This window comes from Microtus ochrogaster, unplaced genomic scaffold (assembly GCF_000317375.1).
Source record: "Microtus ochrogaster isolate Prairie Vole_2 unplaced genomic scaffold, MicOch1.0 UNK31, whole genome shotgun sequence".
In the NCBI taxonomy this organism is placed as follows: Eukaryota; Metazoa; Chordata; class Mammalia; order Rodentia; family Cricetidae; genus Microtus; species Microtus ochrogaster.
In genome coordinates this window covers 1,046,020-1,069,280 of record NW_004949129.1, presented here as the reverse complement: position 1 = coordinate 1,069,280, position 23,261 = coordinate 1,046,020, and the positions used below count along the sequence as shown (strand labels likewise).

At 44.8% G+C, this 23,261-nt stretch overlaps 2 protein-coding genes across 2 annotated transcripts in view; both read right to left on the bottom strand.

The window, feature by feature from the left end:
- Positions 1-4,625: 4,625 nt before the first annotated feature.
- Krt26 (keratin 26) lies at positions 4,626-13,920 on the bottom strand. The gene is made up of 8 exons (XM_005368247.2): positions 13,483-13,920; positions 12,562-12,644; positions 10,673-10,829; positions 10,386-10,547; positions 10,176-10,301; positions 8,919-9,136; positions 6,521-6,579; positions 4,626-4,777 (listed from the first exon to the last, which is right to left on the bottom strand). Exons 1-8 carry the CDS (start codon positions 13,918-13,920, stop codon positions 4,626-4,628), a joined length of 1,395 nt encoding a protein of 464 aa, XP_005368304.1.
- Positions 13,921-20,952: 7,032 nt separating this feature from the next.
- The window catches only part of Krt27 (keratin 27), a 5,704-nt gene continuing 3,395 nt past the window's right edge, over positions 20,953-23,261 (bottom strand). Inside the window, exons 6-8 of the mRNA XM_005368246.2 lie at positions 22,196-22,413; positions 21,937-21,986; positions 20,953-21,234 (exon numbers count right to left, since the gene is read on the bottom strand). Coding sequence (XP_005368303.1) covers positions 21,080-21,234; positions 21,937-21,986; positions 22,196-22,413 — 423 coding nt within the window. The 3' untranslated portion in view covers positions 20,953-21,079. The remainder of the gene's footprint in view (positions 21,235-21,936; positions 21,987-22,195; positions 22,414-23,261) is intronic.

Below are 23,261 nucleotides of genomic sequence, written 5' to 3'. Positions count from 1 at the left end.
AAAAAAAAAAAAAAAAGAAGAAGAAGAAGGAGGAGGAGGAGGAGGAGGAGGAGGAAGAGGAAAACATGAACACAGAAAAGTAGTAACTAGCTTATTTTTGAAAAGAAAGGAACTCTATTGTGAATAAGGAAGCACCATAAGATTTCAGGTAGTCATAAGATAAAGAGGGTCCCCTGTTGGGATTTCTTTTTTTTTTTTTTTAAATGTTTATTTATTTAGCTTGCATGCCTGCACACACACCAGAAGAGGGCACCAGATCTCATTACAGATGGTTATGAGCTACCATGTGGGTGCTGGGAACTGAACTCAGGACCTCTGGAAGAACAGTCAGTGCTCTTAACCTCTGAGCCATCTCTCCAGCTCCCCCCCCCCGTTGGGATTTCTAAATAGTAAGTTTGCCATGTGTTTTGAGTAGAGTGTCTCTACTCTTCAACTTTCTAGGATCCAGCCTCTAAGTGACCCTAACAGTCAGAATGAGAGTTAATGAAACATATTGAGGAAAACAGTAGCCTTAGGTAGGCAGGCGTCCAACAACCAGACTTAATTGGGTGGGGAGGGGGAGGGAGGTACTAAGGAGGACCTGGAGGTAAGCTGGCAGAGAAGAGAGTATGGGTAGAATGTAGCCCAGTTTGTTAGTAGCCCTGCTCTTTGTTGGATCACTCTGCATGAAAAAACCTGCCTGTTTGTGGTCTCCCCTTGGGGGCAGAAGGATCTTACTGAGAAAACAGACCGTGAAATTCCTATGCTGATTCTATTTTACACATTAGGACTGTGATATTTAATCTTGGCTTGTCAACTCAATTGGAGTCGACCAAGAGACCTGCCTCTGAGTGAGTCTGCAAGGGTTATTTCCTGGAAGGATTACTTGAGAGGGGGAATCCTTCCCGCTCATTCCAGCAGTAGCCTAGGTATAATAATGTCTGAGGGGGAAAGCTGTTGCTGTTTTGCCTGCTCGCCTTTGCCTCTTGCTAGCCTGTGCGTCTCTCCTGTTGCTCCTGCAGCTTTTGCTCCTCCTGCTGTCATCATCCTTTGCTGAGATCAGAACCCAGCTCCTTTGGCCTTCCAACAGGAATTGAATACCAGTGGCCCTCGGGAGTCTTGCACTCTGTCGGCAGCAGGTTGGGACTGCTGAGTTTTTACCCTCTTCAGCGTGAAGATTGCCACAGCTGGACCACCCTGACTGTACTGTGTGAGATGATGAACAAATTCTCTTTGAATATACACTTATTCTATCAGTTCTTCCCCTCTAGAGATAAATGCAATGCCTCTGGTCACCCTGGTGAGGAAGAGATTTGCATTTAAATCTAGGTCCCACTGTATATCAGCTGTGCAGCCTTTGGGAAATTCCTTAAGCTCTTTGAATATATATATATATATATTAAAATATATATATACATATTATACATATATACATGTATAATATATATAAACTCTCATATAGAAACTGAAGATAAAACATGGAACTTTTATGAAATTGGCTAATGCATGTTGGGACCATTTAGAGTCCAGGCCTCCAGCTGCTCTTCCCTGTTATAGATCCTTACTTTTCTTCTGATTTGAGTTACTGAAAGCTGTGTCAACGTTGTTTACCAGCTCTGCTTCACGAGCCTGTGTTGCCTTGCCTTGAGGATCAGAGGATAAGGTTTTCACCTGATGGCCACCTGACTGTTGGGTATATAAGCCTCCATGGTGCTATTGAATAAAGGGCTTCTTACCAGTGACTAGAGGTCCGTGTCTCTGTCTGTGTGTCTCTGTATGTTTCAACCTCCAGCCCCTCGCCCGAAGCTCGCGAACTGTATGGTAGTGCCTAGAGCACAGACAGGCGTTGTGTGCAGCAAATGCATTTAAAGTCTGTTTAAGCACACTCGATAAATATGAGCTTTTGCCACTATAGTTTGCACTTAGGAGCACTTCTAACCTGACTTAATCCAACTCACACCCTGAAATGATAGCTTGGGGCATCACAGCTGGGGACATTCATGACAACAGACCCTGCCAAGGGAACAATCAGCTACGTCAACATCTTGGATCTGTAGGTTCATCCCCTTCAAGCTATGTCAGCATCTTTAGCAATTGTTTCTGGGTCATAGTCAACTACACTGTATGGGAGTTGGAAGAAACAGTGGTCAAGACAGAGATACACCTCCAGAAGAGTGAGTGCTGATGTTTTGAGTTCCATGTTGTCTATACCCCAGTTCGTTGAAGGCCTTCAGCGATGCCAGCCATGCGTGTTGGAGAACCAGGTCATTGCTTTGCTGCCTGCCTTATTTGGCTGCAGTGGAAAAACTTTTTAAGCTAAATGTTCTAGTGATTTTTCAACCCTGGCTGCACTTCCCAAGAAGGTTGTGTCAGATTTTCAGGCACACTATTTTTTATTATATTGTTTTCATTGCTTTTAAATCTTTGGGAATTTATGCACTCGCTGCATTTTGATCATATTCACCCCCTATTCTTCCCATAATTCCCCCCAGATCCGTGCTCCAGCCCCCTCCCAACTTCATGTCCCTTCCATTTTTATAATCCATTGACTCTGTCTGATTTGTGCTTCTCATATACACATGTGTGTGGAGCCACCCACTGGAGACTAATCTACCTAATATGGGTCATATCCCCCAAAGAAAACTAACTCTCCTACTCCTTCCTGGAAGCCATCAACTGTCAGTAGCGCCTCAGCTAGGGGTGGGGCTTATGAGCTCCTTCCTGTTTTATTCGTGTTTGTTGATTGACCCGATGTTGTGTTCATCTTGTGTGGGCAACCGCAGCGGCCAAGAGCTCATGAGTGCTGTGACCCCGTCATGACCACAAGACGTGGTTTCAATCTGGTCCTCCGTGGCTTTGGCTCTTAGAGTCTTTTCCCCTTTTTGGAGATGTTTCCTGAGCTTCGAGGGAGGGAGTGTGCTATAGATATTCCATTTATGACTGAGGACTGCGTGGCCCGAGCGTTTATTCTCTGCCCTTTGATGAGTTGCAGGTTTCTTTGCTAATGGTTGTCTACCGCACAGGGTCAGGTATGGTTTTGTACTCAGAGGATGCCAGTAAGATTTAGAAGCCCTGTCCTGCTTGAGTGGGGGCAGTTCTAGGCTTGCTTAGTTATCACCATGGGGTTGGGGGAAAAGATACACATATTACAAAGTGGAAAAAGAGCTAGCTAGGTTCACATTTGAGAACATTCCTAGATCATTCGTCTGAGCATCAGAAGAGTGAACCGACCCTAACGATCAAAGGATGTATTAACTTCTGCACCCCTAGAAGGCCAAATAGGTCACTGCACAGTTAACTGGGATTTGGGATCCGAGGTTAGGGCTGGTGTCCTTCCTGCTTTTTGTGTTTATTGAGGCAAATGTGACCATAAGGGGAAGGATAGCATTTCCTTAGTTCACCCTTGGCTTAGTCGTGTGGGAAGCAGCGGTGGAAATTATAAAAAGGCAGATATATAAAAATAATTTGTTCCAGGAGGTGGTGGTGCATGCCTTTTATTCCAGCATTCAGGGAGGCAGAAGCAGGCGGATCTCTGTGAGTTCAAGGCCAGCCCTTATCTACAGAGTGAGTTCCAGGACAGAGCTACACAGGGAAACCCTGTCTCTGTGAAAAACAAACAAATAACCAACAACAGACAAACCAACAAACAAAATTTGCAGTAGAACTCTTCATGAGATGGCTAAAGGTTCACAAAATGAAAACAAAAACTACCAAGATTGTCTCATTTCCTGGAAAGGCTTACAATAGTATTGGGGCAGGTTTGACAGATAGGAACATTATGGTGACATGGAAGGAAAGGCTTAGAGTATGACCTGCCTTTTCTCCTGAGAAAGGTCAGAAACTTCAGAAATCCCTGTTGAAGCCCAAATGGCCCGAGAGACAGCATGACTTTCCCCAAAGACACCTTGTCTAGCTGAACTGTACGTACTTAGAACCTCCAACCACTTCTCATGCCTCAATCTAAACAACAGCCCCATCGATCCATCATCTACCCTTCCTTACAGAAGGAAATTCTTCTAACTTTTAACCGAGTTAGCTGTGCCCTTCGAGCAATGTTAAAGAAACAAGAGGGGCATTTCTTGTAACCTGTGGAGAGATAACTTGAGAAGCAGCAAACTCCTACACATACCTGTGATAGAGACGCCTAAGTGTTTGCCGGGTGGTGATGGCACATGCCTTTAATTCCAGCACTTTGGAGGGGAGGCAGAGGCAGGCAGATCTCCGTGAGTTCGAGGCCAGCCTGGTCAATAAAGTTCCAGAGCTGTTAGTACAGAGAAACCCTGTCTTAAAAACAAAACAAAACAAAACAAAACAAAACAAAACGCCCAAGCCCATGCTAGGGTACACCTCATTATTCTCTGAACACCTCTCTTTGGACCTGAGTTTCAGATCCAAGTTAAAAGTGTCTTTTAATACTGCTTCATATTGGCTTCATAATGGCTTTCCATAGATTTCTTTTCTCTGTCCAAGAAGGGTCCCGACACCTCCGTCTGTATTACCTATGACAGTGTGAGAAGTGGGGAAAGGAAACCCGAGTCTAGTCCTCTGAGGAGTTTTAAGAACAGGCACAGATCATTTTCTTATGTTACTTGAGCATTGGAATTTTGCAGAGACAGCCTTTTGTTTTAAGAACAATCTTTCAGTCACTACAGGGCTTTGGAAGGCACCCGCTGCTCCATGGTAATGTTGCTGATTTTAGAAGATTTTTCTTCTACCGAGTGCACTCTCAGGGAAAGGAGGCTGCCGAGTTGATCTAGCTCCTCTGCCACCGTTCTGACAAACGTCTCTTCTGTTGAGTCTACAATGAAATCAGGGAAAGGTCAGTGCTAATCTTAATAGGGGAAAGGCACTTAGTCATGGCAGGTCTGTTTTTAAAAACTGGTTATTGTAAGTTTGAAGACAATTGAGATACAACGCTGTGTTTAAAGTCAGCGTTTAACAAGATCCATGTTGATTGGTTGAACTCTCTTCTCTTTCTTGCTCTCTCCTTTTCTGTCTGTCTGTCTGTCTCTGTCTCTATCTCTCTCCCTCTTTCTGCAATGGGTACTTGAAAGCACAAAGGAAGTATGCATTAAAACAGTCTATTAAAACATCAGGTCTGATGTGGGGAGCCACCCCCACATATTCCATTACAAGATGGCGCCTGCATCCGGTAGCGCCAAACCGCCATCCCTAGCTCTCTGCCTCTCCCGTGGCGTCATAAGGGCTGACGAGCTGCAGCCAGTCAGGGAATGACATGTCCTAGGTGAGGACCATTAACCTATTTAAGGGCTGGGTTTTCTTCCCCTGAGGTCTCCGCTCTGTAAGCTTATGCTCTCCCTCTCAAGATGCATTAAAGCTTTTCTGCAGAAGGATCCTGAGTGTGCCGCATTGTTCTTGCTGGTGAGACGGTAGCGCGGGACATCTGGTGCCGAAACCCAGGATCGAACCAGGGACCTTCAGTGCCCTCCCCTCCCTCCCTCTCTTCTTCCTTCCCTTCCTTCCTCCCTTCCTCTCCCCACTCTTCCCCTTTTAGAACTAGAGGTTTAATTCATAGACTCAAAGCATATAGGTCAGGGCTCCATTTCTCACCTGTATGCCCAGCCCTCATTTCACGCTTTATTTTGAGACAGCATTCCATTAAATTGCTCAAACCGGCTTCTGCCTTACTCTGTGACCCAGACAAGGGTAGAATTTACAGACCTCCTACTGCAGCCTTCCAGCTACTTGGGACTGTAGGTCTGCTTGGCCAGGCCTGGCGATTGCCTTCTTTAAATACCAGCTTGTCTTATCTTAGCAACTTAAAAGAAGCTCTTTTATTATGTAGTAAAACTGAAAAATAATGCATTCTAGGCACTAAAGATATTGGCGGGCTTATTCTTTATGATAGCGATTTTATAATTTCATTGTATCTATTCTACAGGGATATAAGATATGAACATTAAGGATTGTCAGGTGGGTATGGTGGTACAGATCTGTAATCCTAGAATGTGATAGGCAAAGGGCAAAATAAAAAACAAAACAAAACAAACAAAAAACTATGCGTTCCAGGCCAGTTTGAGCTACAAAGAAAAATTTAGGTAAAAATAAATAGACAAATAAAAAATAGATAGATACATAGATAGATAGATAAATAGAGCCACACAAACCTCACTGGGTAATTCACTAGATCTAAACTGAAAAGCAAATTTAGTTAACAAAGAAGAAGCTCATTTGATAACACTGAGAGGGTTCTGTAATTCACCTAGGGCTGGGGGGATGGCTCTGTGAGAGATGTTCTTGCTGTATGAGTCCAATCCCTAGCAGGCAGGTACAAAAGCCAGGGTGGTGTGCAAGCTTGTCATCCCAGCATGGGGGAGGCAGAGACAGGGGCACTCACTGGCCGGCCATCCTGACCAAACTGACAAGTTCCAGACGATCAAGAGACACTGTTGCAAAGGGCAAGGGGCAAGGCGGAGAGCAGGCACACACACACACACACACACACACACACACACACACACACACACTCACTCACTCTTACGCGTACCCAGACAGAATTAAACTGAAATCCCGTCCATACCATTGACTTCATTCGCAGGCTTGCCGTCCTTTGCTTTGTAGCAGGTGGACTCACTTCTTCTGTGAAGAGAAGAGTAGATTATTGTCTTTTTCTTCCAATGATTGTGAATTGGAGATAACGGTTTTTTAAAATTAAAAGTAATTTATTGCTTGCCGCCAGCAAACAGAGTCTATTTGAAACTATGCTGCTACCAAGAAGCTGCGCTTGGCTCCCGTTATATATGTGCACGTGTGTGTTATCCATATATATGCAGGTGCCTGTGGAGGCCAGAAGAGGGCATTAGATCCCCTGGATCTGGAGTTACAGGAGATTGTGAGCTATTTGACATGAGTGCTGGGAATCAAACTCGCTTTTAACGGCTGAGTCATCGCTCCAGCCCCAGAAACAATAATTTTGGAGTTCTAGTTTCAGTAAGTTTTAAATTGTCCTGTTTTAAAGGGACATTAATAAGCTGTTTGCGACTTCAGCATCGTGAAAAGAAATGAACTGGCTGCTTATGGCCAGACATCCTCTTTTCCATCCAAAAACAGGGGCAGCACTCAGCAGTTCAGTGCCCGCTTGTAGAAGGAGCTGGACCAGGGACTGTAGAAAAGAGAGATGTAGTCAGGCATGGTGGTGCATGCCTTTAACTCCAGCATTTGGGAGGCAGAGGCAGGAGGAGCTCTGTGAGTTTGAGACCAGCCTGGTCTACAGAGCTAGAATCAGGAAAACCAGGGATCTGTTACACAGAGAAACCCTGTCTTGAAAAACTAAAAACCAAACCAAAACAAACAAAAAAAAAAAGAAAAAAGAAAATAGACACCTAAAAAACAGAGTAGTAGTATTTAATGTTAGAAAGACAACAATTTCATGTAAAAAGTTTTTATTTTTTTTATTTTTCAAGACAGGATTTCTTTGTGTAGCTCTACCTGTCCTGTGACTCACTTTTTAGACCAGGCTGGCCTCAAACTCAGATATCTGCCTGCCTCTGCCTCCCAAGGGCTGGGATTAAAGATGTGTGCCACCACTGCCTGGCAAAAAAGTTATGTTTTTAACATTGCCTAAAAGGTACCGTAAGTTAAGTGAAGACTGAATGGCTTCCGAACACTCAAGAGGGAGCTGTCACTGCTATGCTACCAACGCCTGCTGGGTTGCCTTGCCCGCCCTGATGTGAGGGTTTGTGCCTCGTCTCATTATATCTTGCTATGCTGTTTTTGGTGGACATCTCTGAGAGGCCTGCTCTTTTCTGAAGGGAAATGGAGGAGGAGGAAGAAGAGGAGGAGGAGTGGATCTTTGGGAGATGGAAGTTACCAGGGTACTGGGAGCAGTGGAGAGGGAGGGGAAACTGAGGTTGGGATATATTAAACACAAAAGCCAACATCAACAACAACAACAAAAACAAAGGCTAGTCTGAAGAGGCCCCCTCACCCGACCTCAGGGACTGCAAAGAAGGCAGCTTATCCAGGGTGAAATGGGCAGCCATTTAGTAGCAGCCGCTGATACCACGTAGGTTTTGAGAGTCAGCCTCTCTCAAGGCATTTTAGCTTCACGGTGAGGTGCTGCCGCCGAGAGCAGTGGTTTCGCTGTATTTCCAGCTTTACCAGAGAGGTAACTGTGCTTCAAAGGGGTTTAACCATGTGTTCAGATTCACCCAGGATGTGATCCACACCCAGGATGCGATTCTGGGGCTTTTGGGGTCTTGGCTAACAAACTCTGATTTCTCTCTGTGCCATCTCAGGAGATAATGTGCTCACTACCATACCACCAATGCAGTGAAATCTTCTTAATCATTCTGAACTAGGACAGAATGTGTGTGTGTGTGTGTGTGTGTGTGTGTGTGTGTGGTCACTAGTGAAGTAACACAACAGACTGAGTTATGAAAAAATGTATTTAAACACAAGCATAAAAAAATCCAATTTTTCTTTGGACCAGAGTACTGGGATGACCAAGGATTTTATATTTAATTGTTTTTAGTATACTTATGCATGCAAATGGCTTCCATACTTAGATTGTTGATTTCTAGGCTATGTGTGTGGCCCATACCTGTAATCCTAGTACTCAGGAGGCTGAGGCAGGAAGATCACAGAGTTCAGGGTCTGGACTACGTAATGAGACTCTGTCTCTAAAAGTCACCATCAACAACAACCACAACACTCAAGCCAAAGAACCCCGTACGTTCTAATTTCAAATTTCTGTCTGCTTTTGCTTCATTGAATGCAATATTGTACACACACACACGATTTTAAGAAGTTATGGGATGCTATATGCTATATATCATAAAATAAGCAGACCATAAATGTGTCATATATGCTATACTTTTGTAGTAAGCACATAATATACTTAGACAATATGTGACTTGTACAATAATTGCATGAAAAAGCCTACTTTGCACTTGGTTGTTTTGCACGTCAGCACTCACCGTTCCTCTCCATCTAGTAAGTTGCAGTACATGCCAATCTCCTTCTCTAAACACGTTTTGATGCCCAGCAGCTGCTCATGTTCCAGCTTCTGCCCCTCTGTCTCGGTTCGGATCTGCTGCAGCTGCTCCTCCCGCCCCCTGATCTGCTCCTGGATTTGCTGGAGTTGAGCGTAGTAGTTCCCTTCGGTCTCAGCCAAGGAACTCTCGTAGGACTGTTTCTGAAAGAACAGCAGAGAGACGTGCTGCAGAGGGCGACATGTCCGCATGCGTACGAGGTGCACGTGTTTTCAACCGAAAGTCAAAACTAGCGGGATTCGTGGATAAAAGGACGTTGACATTTGGGATTGGTATGTCAGAAGTAATGTTTGTGGGTGCAATTCCTGTCACTTAATATATTATAGTCATTTAATTATGGGACTCATATTACTGAATATAGCATATTCTAGTCATTTATATACATTACATTTAATGTTTTAAACATTCGTCTTATAGGGGCTGGAGAAGTGGCTCCACAGTTAAGAATACTTGTTGCTCTTGCGGAGGACCTGGGTTCCCAGCACCTTCATGGTGGCTCTCAACCATCTGTAACTCCAGCTCCAGGGGATCTGACATCCTCTTCTGAGCCCACAGGCACCAGGCACATACACAATATGCATACATGCATGCAGGCAAAACTCTCATAGACACCAAATAAAATATGAAAAATATCCGCTGAACATTTGCATTTACTTACCTATGCACATACGATGTTAGGTTTTGGATGTGGTTTGAGTATGTCCCCTCAAGAATTTATGTATCCGAGACTTGGTCCCAGTATGGTGATATTAAGCTATGTGGGGACCTTTAAGGGGTGGGGCTAGCAGGGGAGGTGATGGTGGTGGGGTGGTGGTGGTGGTGGTGGTGGTGGTGGTGGTGGTGGTGGTGGTGGTGAATCACTAAGGGCTCTACTCTTGGAGTAAGTTGATTTGGTTCTAGTCAGACACTAGTTAGTTCTCCGGAGAGAGTGATTTTAAAAACAGTTCTAGCTTCGTGTCTTATGCTCAAACTTTTATAATGATGCCACTCACCATGATGTGATGTAGCCAGGGAGGGCCTTGCCACAGTTGGGTCATGCTACCTAGATTTGCAGCTTCCAAAATTGTAAGTAAATAAACCTACCCCCCCCTTTTTTTTTTTAACAAAATACCCTGCTTGGGGTGTTTTGCTGAGGCTATAGAAAGCCGGGAGACGGACAGCCCCCGTTCCCTTCCTACGTACTATCGCTGAGATGGACTGGAGTTCTATTTCCAGAGTCTGCAGGTTGCGTTTCAGCTCCATCAGCTCGTTTCTGGCCGCCGTGGCTGCTCCTGCATCATCTGTAATCTGTCGCTGCAGCGTCGCGCTCTGAAGAGGAATGGACACAAGGGTTAGTAACCCGCTCGACTGTTTACCCAAAGAGCCCCTTCCGTATCCCGGCCGCGGATATACCTTCTCTTTAAAGCAGGCCTCCGCATCTTTGCGGTTCTGCTCAGCCAGATCTTCGTATTCAGCCCTCATGTTGTTCAACATGGCGGTTAGATCCACGCCGGGGGCCGCGTTCATCTCCACATTGATGGTCCCCCCTGATGCGTTTTGCAGGACTCCCATTTCCTGGAAAGAGGTAATCATTAATACCCAGGGAGAGGATTTTGATTGACAGCTACACCCTGGTATGGATCGGATAGTGGGCGTGGAGAAGGAAGCGGTGTGTGAGGCTGTTCTGCAGGCTTCCTTACCTCCTCGTGGTTCTTTTGGAGGCATGTCAGCTCCTCACTCAGAGCCTCACACTGGATTTCCAAGTCGGTCGTAGAAAGCGTCAGTTCGTCCAACACTCTGCGAAGACCGTTGGTGTCGGCCTCAACACTCTGGTGTAGAGCAAGTTCATTTTCATACCTTGAAGGGTGTGAAGGTGTTTTAGGATTGTGATGACCAGTGGGTATAACATGTAAAGACACTTGGTATGCTGAGGGGTAGGTATTCTGATTCTGTGTGTATTTCTGAGGCTTTGTGCCATGTCAAACTATTAAGATAGTTTGAGATACCTATTAGTTTATAAGTACAATTATTTTTGTGTGAATGTGTTTGCACATGCGTGTGCATATGGAGGTCAGAGGTCAATATTGGTGTCTTTCTTAATAACTTGCCACCTTCTTTTGTGAGACAGGATCTCTCAGTGAATCTGGAGCTCACCAGTTTGTCCAGACTTGAAGGCGTAAGTCACAAGCAATACCACACCAGTTTGGAATTAATAGGGTGGTGTTTATTTAAAGGGGAAAAACTTACGGATCACAGCTCTCTGCACAATCAGGAAGGGAGTCTAGTCACCGGAGGAGCAGGAAGTGAAGAAAGAGAGGAGAGGGAAGTGGCCGCTTTTTTTAAAGGGAGAGAGACCATGCCCCAATGGGCTGGTATCTCAGCAGCTATAGGCTGGAGGAGCGGGAGGACCTCCCGCAACACAGACTGACTGACCGTCAAGCCCCTCCTGTCTCCACTGTACGAGCACTGGAGTTATACATGCATGTTGCTATTCCCTTCTTTTTATGTGGCTGCTGGGGATGTGAACTTAGGTAGACCCTCATGATTTTTTTTTTCGAGACAGGGTTTCTCTGTGGTTTTGGAGCCTGTCCTGGAACTAGCTCTTGTAGATCAGGCTGGTCTCGAACTCACAAAGATCCGCCTGCCTCTGCCTCCTGAGTGCTGGGATTAAAGGCGTGCGCCACCACCGCCCGGCTGCCCTCATGATTTTGTGGCAAACCCTTTATCCACATCCCAGCCCCTAAAAATACATTATTTTAGAGGTGTTACTTCTTTACAGTTGATCTTGGTTCTCCAATAACATATCAGAATAAACTAGTGTCAGATTTTAAAAAAAATCATGATAGATCTTTTTTACAAGGATGTATTAAATTCTACTTCTTTGTTGATCTAGAATGGCATCATTAAAATAGTTCTTTTTGGGAGGTTAGAGGGATGGCTGTTGTAATAAGAGTGGCGGGGCTGCGTCCCCTGCACCTGGCCTTCCGCATGGCTAGCTTTACCCGAAATAATTACATGGAAACTGTATTTTTTTAAACACTGTGTGGTCCATTAGTTTTAGCCTCTTAACCCATTTTTAATAATCTATGTAGCACCACGAGGTGCGCTTACCAGGAAAGATCTTAACCTGCGTCTGTCTGGAGTGGGAGAACCATGGTGACTCCCTGACTCAGCTTCTTTCTCCCAGCATTCTGTTGTTTTCTCCGCCTACCTAATTTTATGTCCTATTAAAGGGCCAAGGCAGTCTCTTTATTTAACCAATAAAATTAACACAAAATAGAAGACTCTTCCCCCATCAGATGGCTCAGTGGTTGAGAGCACTGACTGCTTTTCCAGAGGACCCACATCTGGTTCCCAGCACTCACATGCCGGCTAACAACTGTCTGTAACTCTGATTTCAGTGGATCCAATGCTCCCTTCTGGCCTCCAAAGGTACCAGGTACACAAGTCATGCACAGACATACATGCAAAGCACCCATATACATAAAATAAAACACATAAAAAACAGGCTTCCAAAGCAAAAGATACACTCTCTAGTGCGACTGTAGTCCTTTAGCCACTATTAATAACAATCTCCACTTTCACCTACTTCATCTTGAAGTCATCAGCTGTGAGCCTGGCATTGTCATTTTGAAGAATAAGGTTGGCATTACAGGAGGTCATAGAAGCAATCTGAATGGGACAGATCAAAGGACATTCCAACATCAGTGTGAATCTGTCTTTCTTTGGACACTCAAAGTGGTAGAGCTCGTACCTAGCGTATTAGACAACACCACCAACAAAAACCATGAATAAAATTCAGATAGTAAGGAGATCCGCAGATAATTTCATTGTTATTCATTGAAAAGTATGAATTAAATATCAAAAACAAAAAAAATTAATGCAGCATCCTTGTGGCTCTACATACTAGGCGAACACTCTGCTACTGAACTGGGATACTGGATATATCTCCAGCTCTCGTTTTAGTTTTGATTTCGAAATCGGATCTCATTAAATTACCCAGGCTAGCTTCATACTTGTGATCCTTCTGCTTCGTCCTCTAGGGCGGCTGGGATTTCAGGACCTTATCTCCAGGCCTGGTTCAATTATATTGGCGTTGAAGCTATTTCTCTTTGACTATTTGATTCTACATTTTTGAAAAATTATGAAATACCATACTTAACTCCGGGAACAAAGAGTGGGCAAATTCCACACCCCATACAATTGGTAAGTGCATTTGAAATGAATGAAAGAATTGAGCTTGATTATGATGAGAGCCACAGGCATGCTGGGCAAAAGCTGTACTATTATATCGACTATATTTCTAGCGTTTTTCTTTTAAATTGAGATGGAGTCTCTAAGTTCCCAGGCCAGCCTCAGCCTTGGGATCCTCTGTCGCAGCCTCCTCAGTAGCTATGATTAGTGATGTGTGCCACTACACCCCACTGCTAAATACTTTTTAGGTTTCCTTTGCTTTTAGCTGTGTCCGCCCCATGCCTACAGCTACAGTGTGGGACTCAGCCGTTCTCACCTGTCTTTTCAGATCCTCGATGACTGAGAAATACTTGCTGTAGTCATAATCGAGTCGACGACCACTGCCAGGCCCAAATTTCCCATACCAGTCTTCGATCTTCTTCTCCAGGTCGGCGTTGGCCTCCTCCAGGGCGCTCACGTGGTTCAGGTAGGAGGCCAGGCGGTCGTTGAGGTTCTGCATGGTCACCTTCTCATTCCCAGAGAGAAGCCCAGACTCGTTGTTAAGGAAACCAGCGCTGTTCGCCCTTCCTGACACCTCATTGCCGTTGCCAAAGCTTCCTCCAGAAGAGATGCCCCCAAGGGTGCAAGAAAAACTGCTCTCTGCTCCAGGCCCAACGCACACATTCCCAGCCACAAAGCCTGCCCCTCCCCTGGACAGCCTGACAGACCCAGCTCGAGAACAGACCCTGGAACCCCCAGAAAATCGAAAAGACATGGCGACAGGACAACCCAGCGACCTTCTTCCCGAGAGAGGTGCAAAGTCAAAGTCTATCTTCCACGGGGTGACAACCCCACTGGCTTTTATAGGATTCAGTCTTAGCTATGCTGATCTGTAATAAAACATTAGTCGTATCCTAATTGCTATTTTTCATAATTGGGTGATTTTTAATAGTGTCCAGTAGGTGGCAAAGAGCCCCAAGGATATTTTTTATATATGAAGAAGGTGCCAGGGACGGTGATCCTAATTCATAGGCTCGCAGTCTTAGTAAGACTAAATCATAGCCCCATGGATCACAGCGAGAAAGCCATCATTTGTGCTACCAAGATGAGAGTTTACATCTTTTTGACCCCTGGAAAAGAACAGAGACCATGCTTCCCACCAAGAACAAAGAAAGATTTGCTCCCTGTGGGGTAGAAACGCACCAAAGTATCTCAGTTGACTTGACTGGGCATTCTCCTTCCTACGGAGATGGAAGCTCTCCATATTTAGCGATCTCTTGCCAATAAGAATTCTTAACTTGTTCTATTTTTGCACATGCACATATATGCATATTCACGGGTGTCTGCGTGTGCCGATGCACGTGTGTGTGCATGTGTGTGCACACAGGCAGGGTGGCCATAGGACAACCTCAGCTGCTGTTCTACCATTTACCTGGCATGCTTTTTGAGTTGGGGGGGGGTCTCATTGGTTTGTAACTTGTGATGTAGGCTAGGCTTGCTGGCCAGGAAGCCCCAGGATCTGTATGTCGGGACGGTAAGCAGAAATCCAAGACCCTGTTTTTTTTTTTTTTTTTTTTTTTTCACGGTTCATTGGGATCGAACTCATGTCGTCATACTTGCCCAACAAACACTTTATTTACTGAGCTGTCTTTCCAGTCCCTTGTGCTTGTTTGTAATAAGCTGAAAATGAGTACCAAGCTCTATAGTAATTTTTGGAATGGGTCTCATGTAGCCAAGGCTTTTAAACTGCAGTTTTCCTCTCTCAGCCATCTGAGTGCTGGTATGCAGACACATGCCGCTGAGCCTGGCGAGAGTTTATTTGGTCTAGGAGCAGGACATCAATTCACTGGCTACTGAGACTCCAGATTGTTTGCTTTTTAGCCTTAAAAAATACATATAGAACAAACTGTCCTTGAACTTGTCTTATTCTCGGATGCCTGTGGCTCCCCAAATGCTGAGATTTCAGGCCTGCACCACCCCACCCCATCACGGTTCTCTAGTTTTCATCTATGTATGTGAAACATTGTGACTCCGAGACACGAGTTTCACGTTGATCAGTGGGGAATGAAATACATGGGAGAGGGGGCTGTGTCCATCACTCCCTAGGACATCCACAATGTGGTACCCAGGCGGCTGGTTGTCCCGGGGAACAGATGCGGTCTTCTTTTCCACGGAGCCTGTCTCTTCCTGCTTCTCTTCTCTAGGAACAGATGAATGGAATCACATCCGACAGTGCCAGTCAAAGGCTTCAATGAGCAGCTCCAATAATGGATGGCTAGAAGACAGTCTGAAGGGCAAAGACACTTTGTAAATGCTAATTATTTGTATTATTATAATACGGTGGACACACCAGACAGGGCCAGGTTGCTGTCACTTACCATGGGTACAAACCGATTGGTGCTAACAGGTTTCGTTCTGAAAACATGAATTCTTTCCCCAGTGAGAGTTTTCAGTGTTGTAGATACTGAATTTTGAGAAATAGCAGAGCCTTGTCACTACAGCACAAGAGCTGTTCAGTGGACTATAATGTCTGCATTTGGAAAGCATAAATGTTTAAAAATAATCAACACAAAACTATAATTCAGACCATACCAGTGTTCTATAAGATTTCTAAATTATATCCAGAGAATTATTAGTGATCTTGCTATGGCTTGGCCAAATTTTTACATTTTTGCCAGTGTTTCCCACACATGAAAGAACCAAGCAGTGTGTTGGCAGAATAATAGTTTGTAAGACTGGATTTTTTTTTAAGATAAGAGTGTTAATGAGACTGCAAAGTATTATTAAGCCAATCTATTTATCTCCAGGTAGCTTATAAATACTCATTAACTTATCTCTGGTAGAATACATTAAGCATATATTATTAGAACCATTTTGGAGATGAGCTGGCTCTGGAAATAACATGTCCACACAGATCACAGACTTCTCTGTCAAAGCAGGCCATACGATGCTTAACTTCCGGAAACACAGTTGATGTTTACACATAGGATGTCTCTTTACGTCTCTTCACAGATTTCCTGTAAACTAAAGTTTTTTTTTTAAGTTTATTTTGTGTGTGTATATATATATGAATGTTTTCTCTGCATGTATGTCTGTGCACCACTTGCTTGCCTGGTTCTGGTGGAGGTCAGAAGAGGGTGTTGGGTCCCCTGGAACCGGAGGTACAGATGATTGTGATCCACCCTGTGGGTGCTGGGAATTGAACCCAGGTCCTTTAGAGCCAGGGCTCTAAACTGCTGAACCATCTCCCTAGCCCTCTGAACTAAAACTTTAAGAGTCTAAATACACTTTAGTGTTTTCTGGAAGTAGAAGATGACTTGAGCAAATTTCTCAGGTCACTTCTATCAGTGTCTTTGCTTCTTCAGGTTATAGACTCACGGTCAGAAAGCCGCGTGCAATGGTATCTTTCTTCATTTCTCAAGAACCTACTAGGTACTAAAGTGTCACGTGCTTTGGATGTTGGTTGGCATCCAAAGAAATTGAACTGAATTGAACTTTACCCTTTATGATGTTTTAACATCTCACTCAGCCTGAAGCTTTTCATTGCTGTCTTACTTGATGCCAAGCCTGAGGACTTGAGTTCGATTCCAGGACCCACATGGTGGAAGGAGAGGACTTACAGAAGCAAACTGTCCTCTGACTTCACGTGTGTGCATGGCGTGCTGTGTCTGCATGCTCACATCTACACACACAAAAAATAAATAAACTGGAAAGATGGGTATTTTAGATCTCTTTTGGGTATTTTGGAAAAGCATTTTATTCAAAAAACTTTTTATGTATGTAAATATATATGTATATATACATATATATACATACACACACACACACACACACACACACACACACACACACACACACACACATATATATATATATATATATATATATATATATATATATATAGAGAGAGAGAGAGAGAGAGAGAGAGAGAGAGAGAGAGTGCCTACATGCTGCGGTATGCATGTGAAGGTCACAGGATAACTTCCAGGTGTCAGTTTTCTCCTCCCACCATGTGTGTAGAGCCTGGGGATCCGATTCAAACCTTCCCACTGCCACCTCGCTTGCCGGGAAAACACTTTCTTGGATATGGACAAGGTTTATTTTGTCACTAGAGTCCTTGTCTTTCTTCTGAGAATCAGGTTGTGGTGTGTTCATGCCTCGCCGCATGGCTTCTTTGCAGAAGAGATCGTGACTAGAGCTAGCACCCCTTTTCACGAGCGGGAGGGTGGGGCCACAGAGCTCCTGGTCCTCAGCAACGGGGCATTAGGTTGTGGCTAAGCACAGACGGTGAGTCAGTCTGTCTGAACTCCAGCGCCTCCAGTTATTAGTTGTGTGATTCTGAGAAAATGACTCCGCTGCTCTCTGACTCAGTTTCCTTACTGGTAAAACGATGATGACCATGGCATCCACCTTATAGTGTGGTTGTGGGGACCAAGTGGTTTCTAGACTATATCCTCCTATCCTTTCGGCCTGGTCCCAGTAGAAAGAGTTTATTCCCTTAGTTAGGACGGTCTGATGATCAGACATCCAAAACGCCGAAGGAAATCTGAGCTAAGTATTGAGTCATCGAAAGTAGGCTAAAACAGAATTTTTGAGAGTTTTTTTAAAATGATTTTTTTGTTTTTGGTATGAATGCTCCATCTGCATGAATCCCTGCACGCCAGAAGAGGTCATCAGGGCATTAGATCCCATTACAGATGGTTGTGAGCCACCATGTGGTTGCTGGGAATTGAACTCAGTACCTCCGGAAGAGCAGTCAGTGCTCTTAACCACTGAGCCAGCTCTCCAGCCCTGAGAGTTGTTTTTAACTCACGACAAAATTCAGAGGAAGGTGCAAAGGTTTCCCACAGACTCCCTGCCATCATGCATCCCCTCCCCTCTTGCTTATCAGTTCCCACTGGTCCATGTGAGCAGCCCTCTCTGGAGCAGTGCCTGTGTTCCACAGTTCACTGACTGACTCGCCATACTCATGAGAGTCCATGGTTCACCTTAGAGTTCACTCTTGGTGAACCCTGTTGGCTGGACAACTGTATGTTGACCCATGCCTGCCTTCATGGTAGCATATAGACTACTTCCCTTGTTCTATGAATCCCTGACTCCCCATTTATCCTCCCCTCTTAGTCCTTGGCGACCACTGACCAACGTTACTGTTTCCACAGGATGTCAGAGAGTTGGCCTCCTACATGATGTAGTCTTTCTAGATTGGCTTCTTTCACTTAGTAATACACATCAAAGTTTTCTCTCTGTCTCTTCATGGCATGCTAGCTCTGGCTAATGCCCCGTCGTATGGATCTGTCATCATTTATTCGGTCCTCTGGAGGAGGAGCAGGTGCTCTTAACCACAGAGCCATCTCTCTAGCCCCTCCTGTGCAGGTTTTTGTGTGGCGATGTTGTCACCTCCTTTGGATAGAGGAGTAAGGATCCATTGGTTTCCAGCAATTGCTGGATCGACTGGTCAGAGAGTGTTATGAAGTGTTTAGCTTTGTAAGAAAGAGCCCGAAGAACTGTCTTCCACAGTGGCTAAGTATTTCTGACTGTAGAACAAGAGATCCTCTCCATTCCGGTTTTGATATTAGAGTAGAGGATGTAAAAGTCAGTTTTTCAGAAAATGAAGTGAGTGTGTCTGTCTTAGGCTTACCTGGGTATGTTGTCTTAGTTGCATTTTTGAGGCTAGGTCTCATGTAGCCCAGGCTGCCTTCTGTCTGTAGCTAAGAATGACCTCGGGCTTCTGGTCCTCCTCCATGCACCTCCCAGAGTGCAGATACAGGGGTGTGCCACCACACCCAGGGTTTATGTGGTCCTGTGATAGAAACGAGCACTTTGTGCGTGGTTGGTTAGCACTCTCCAGACTAAACTACACTTCAGCTTCTATTTTCAATTAATTAATGAACTCTAATTTTTCTTTATTCTTGAGCATTTCATACAGGAAGATAATGAAATATGATCCTTTATTCCCCTTCCAATTAATTGAATGAGAAAGGTTTCCTGCAGTCTGGGGCATTTGAACTCTTGATCTCCAGTTGATGGCAGTGGTTTGGGGAGGTTTAAAAGGTATGGCCTTGCTGGAGGAGGCATGTCTCTGGGGCCAGAATTAGAGAGCTTAGAACTGAATGTGGTCATATGCTTGTGGTTCAAGATGTAAGCTGTCAGTAGTCTGTTCCAGCCACCATGCCTGCCTGCTAGCTTTACCCTGATGTCATGGACTCTGACCCTCTAAGCCAAAAGAAATTCTTTCTTCTCTAAGTTGCCTTAGTCATGGTATTATATCACAGTGACAGAAATGTAACTGATATGTCTCCAATTATGCCCCTTTCAACTTCATAGTTTTTTTCTTTTATAACCCACTAAGTCCAGTTAGTGTTGCCCATATGTGCATGGGTGTGGGGCCATCCATGGAAACCCACCAGTGGTCGTATTTTCCATAAAGAATTATTTTCTTCTCCCCAGCAGCTATCCACTACCAGTAGCTCCTTGATAAGGGTGGTCCCTGAAGAATCATCTACTTGTGAAGGTAGCCACATCTAGCTCCATAACTCACAGCTGTGAGTTCACAAACACAGTATCCATTTCAAGTCCAGATAGCAGCATTCCACAGCACTCCTCTGTAGGTGGAATTTTCTGGCCCACCAGCCAGTTCCCAAATAACCACACAGGGACTTATTGTTATAAATGCTTGGCCAATAGCTTAGACTTACTACTAACCAGCTCTTTCATTTCAACCCACATTTTTATCTATGTTCTATCACATGGCTCAGTACCTTTCCTCAGTATGGCATATTCATCTTGCTTCTCCTAGTGACTTCACCCTTCTTCATCCCAGAGCTCTCTCCCTGTCCTGAACATCCTGCCTAACCTCTTCCTGCCTAGTTAGAGATCAACATGTATTCAGTGTACAAAGATTATTCCACGGCACCCTTCCCCATCCTCCAGATCTTATATTCTTTTCACCTACTTTTCCACCACATTCCCTGAGCTGTGGACTCTCACTCCCCTATCAGCCATCAGTAGCCATTAATTATTTCCTTAGCTAGGAGTGAGACTTCACGAATTCCTTCGCCACTGATGCTGGAAATTTGATTGGTTTGGTATTGTGTGGGTCTTGTGCACAGAGTCAAAACTGCCATGAGCATTACAGCCCAGTCATGTCCAGAAAACACTGGTTTTCAGCACTCTTCCACTTCCTCTGGCTCTTGCAATCTTTACCCTCCCCCTCATGCAATCTCTCTCTTCTCTTAAAAAAACTACATGTATCATCTTTCCTTAGGATGTTTTTGACTCTTCTGTTTTCTATTTTCACTTCCATGAGTCTACTATATATACTGAAGATCATTTATTTGTATTTTATATGTATGAGTGTTTTGCCAGCTTATTTTTATGTTTACTCTATGTGTACAGTGCCCAAGGAGGCCCAGAAGGGGGTGTTGGATCCCCTGAAACTGGAGTTACAGGGCATTATGAGTCTCCATCTGGGTGCTGGGAAGTGAACCTGGGTCATCTCTCCAGCTCCAAGAACTGGTTTTTATTTTTAATTTTTTTAGTAGCTGTTGAGTGCCTAGCACTCAACTTATATACACCCAGTATGTGTGGAAGGTTGGGAGATTAAAATTTTGTAGACACATGAAAAGACTACAACCATTACATATTCAACCAGTTCCTAACTTGCAAAAAGCATGGAATAAACAGAGAAAATTAAAGGCGGAGCTTAGCTTCCATGGGAGGGTGTACTTCAAATGCAGTGAAGAACCAGAACCAGAACCAGGCAGGATAGCTTGCAACAGGAAGACATTTATTGAAACACCACCAGAGAGAAAGCCAAAGAAATGTCACTAGTCTAAAAGATTTGTCTTCACTCACTGGGAGAGAAGCAGAAACGTAAGACGGCCCTATTTTGGAAAACCGCTTAGATTTGGTATTTTAAAGTAGGGCTCTTCATTTTAGGCAGTGGAGTTCAAGAAGGCATCCTTTCTTTGCTCATTCTTGTTAACTTTGGTAGATTTTTCTTCCAGGGTATGAATTCTGGAGGAGAGAACCTTGCCACGGGGATCTAATTCTTCAACAACAGTTTTAACAATGGCGGTTTTAGATGGCTCTGGAAAGACACAGACAAACCACGAAAAATTTAATTCACAGATGGGGAATAATTCAGCATTTGAAAAATATAGACTCTGCTGGGTGGTGGTGGTCCCAGCACTCAGGAAGCCAAGGCAGGTGGAGCTCTGAGTTCGAGGCCAGCTTAGTGTACATAGAAAGTTCCAGAATAGCCAGTGCTACACACACACACACACACACACACACACACACACACACACACACACACAAAACCCTGCCTCAAAAAAATAAAACAAAACAAAAGAAATATATATAACAAAAAAGACAGAAAATAAGAGAAAGGTAGATTTCAGAGCTGGCTCAACCTGTGAAGTACTTGCTTTGTAATGATGAGGACCTGAGCTCCATCCCCAGAACCCACATAAAACAAGTCACGTGTAATCCTAGGTCTGGGGAGGTGGAGACAGGAGGATCCTTGGGTGCCACTGACTGGCCAGCCTCATCTACTTGGCAAGCTTTAGGTCCATAAGAGACCCTGTCTCAAACAAAGTGGTGGGCCTTGGATGAGGAGCACTGCTTGAGTTTGTCCTCTGGTCTCCACCTACAGGTGCACCTGCACACATGCACACAAGAGGAAGAGAGGGTCCATGGATGGAGGAGGAGGAGGAGGAGGAGGAGGAGGGAAAGAAACAAAGAAAAGAGAGAAGAAACCACTGAAGGTTTTGTAGAGCTTTTAATTTACCCTTTATCTGATTTCCGGGTCCTCCTGGGCCTTTTGACTTAACACAAGAGCTGTAAAAAAAATAGATTTTTGCATTATTTACACCTCTGTGTTGTGCTAAAGCAACTGAGAAGCAGAGATTAACAAGAGTTCATTGGCTGCTGAAATAATACCAGCGACTGTGCATCCATTCCCCCATGATCTGGACTGCAGAGACCTGCCGCAGCTTCAAGTGACTTTTAGGAACCTTAAAGAGAGGCCTTAGAGGCACAGTGCCTACCCCTCGTCTCCGTCGATGAGGCGGCAGTAGGTCTCGATCTCCTTCTCCAGGTGGGCCTTGACGTTCAGCAGCTGCTCGTATTCCAGCTTCTGGCCCTCGGTCTCGGTCCTGACCTGGTGCAGCTGCTCCTCCAGGGCGCTGATCTGAGCCTGGATCTGAGCCAGTTGTGTGCAGTAGTTACCCTCGGTCTCGGTGAGGGAGCACTCCAGAGAGTGTTTCTGTGGTTTGGAAAGACGGTATTAGATGACATCACTGTCCCGACTCAGAAGAAGCCTCTTAGAAGAGAGTCATCCTTCCACAAGGCAATCACTCCTCCCCAGGGCCATGGAGACGGCTGTTGGGGAAGTGCTTGCCATGCAAGCATGTGAACCTGGGAGCCGTCCCCAACACCTACACAAAAAGTCAGGTACGGCTGTGTGCTTGTAGTCCCAGGGCTGGGGAAATGGAGACAGGATGTCTATGACTTGATGATCAGCCAGCCTGGCTGAACCTGTGACCCCAGGTTGAGACAGGTGAGAGACCCTGCCTCCAAAAACATGGTGGAGAGCTCCAGAGGAACGGCACCTGAGGTTGACCTCTGGCCTTCATACACATGAGCACACACTCACACCCACATGGGCACCACACACGCAAACATACACTGCACATATACACCAACAGCCGTTTTCATCTAGAAGATTCCATTTGTTCATTATTCATGGTGCACGCCATACTAGTCTGTCTGATAATCATATAGATGGTGGCAAATGGTCCTTGTCAATCCAAAAAGGTGAAACTGTTTCTCTCTAGGGTTCAGCCCAAAGATCCCTGCCATATACACTGATGCACTTATGGGGTGTAGCAGCTTCCAGTTTTCTCAGTAACAAAGGCCCCCCTACATTTTGCTTCCTCATCATCAGTCCTGCCAATCATTGCTTTTCTAGAGTCAGTTATATAAACAGTGTATATAAGGGATGATCTAAAGAAAAGCACCAGCCCCTTAAACTGTTGACAAATGGAGATGGCAGTATCTCAGTATTCTCTCTCTCTCTCTCTCTCTCTCTCTCTCTCTCTCTCTCTCTCTCTC

Bases quoted from the DNA above. Each gene is read 5' to 3' on its own strand.
- Krt26 (XM_005368247.2), bottom strand. From the start codon at position 13,920: ATGTCTTTTCGATTTTCTGGGGGTTCCAGGGTCTGTTCTCGAGCTGGG. The intron at 12,645-13,482 runs GTGAGAACGGCT...TGTCCCATTCAG, and splicing joins TCGAGGATCTGAAAAGACAG to ATTGCTTCTATGACCTCCTG. The intron at 10,302-10,385 runs GTATATCCGCGG...ATTCCTCTTCAG, and splicing joins AGGCCTGCTTTAAAGAGAAG to AGCGCGACGCTGCAGCGACA.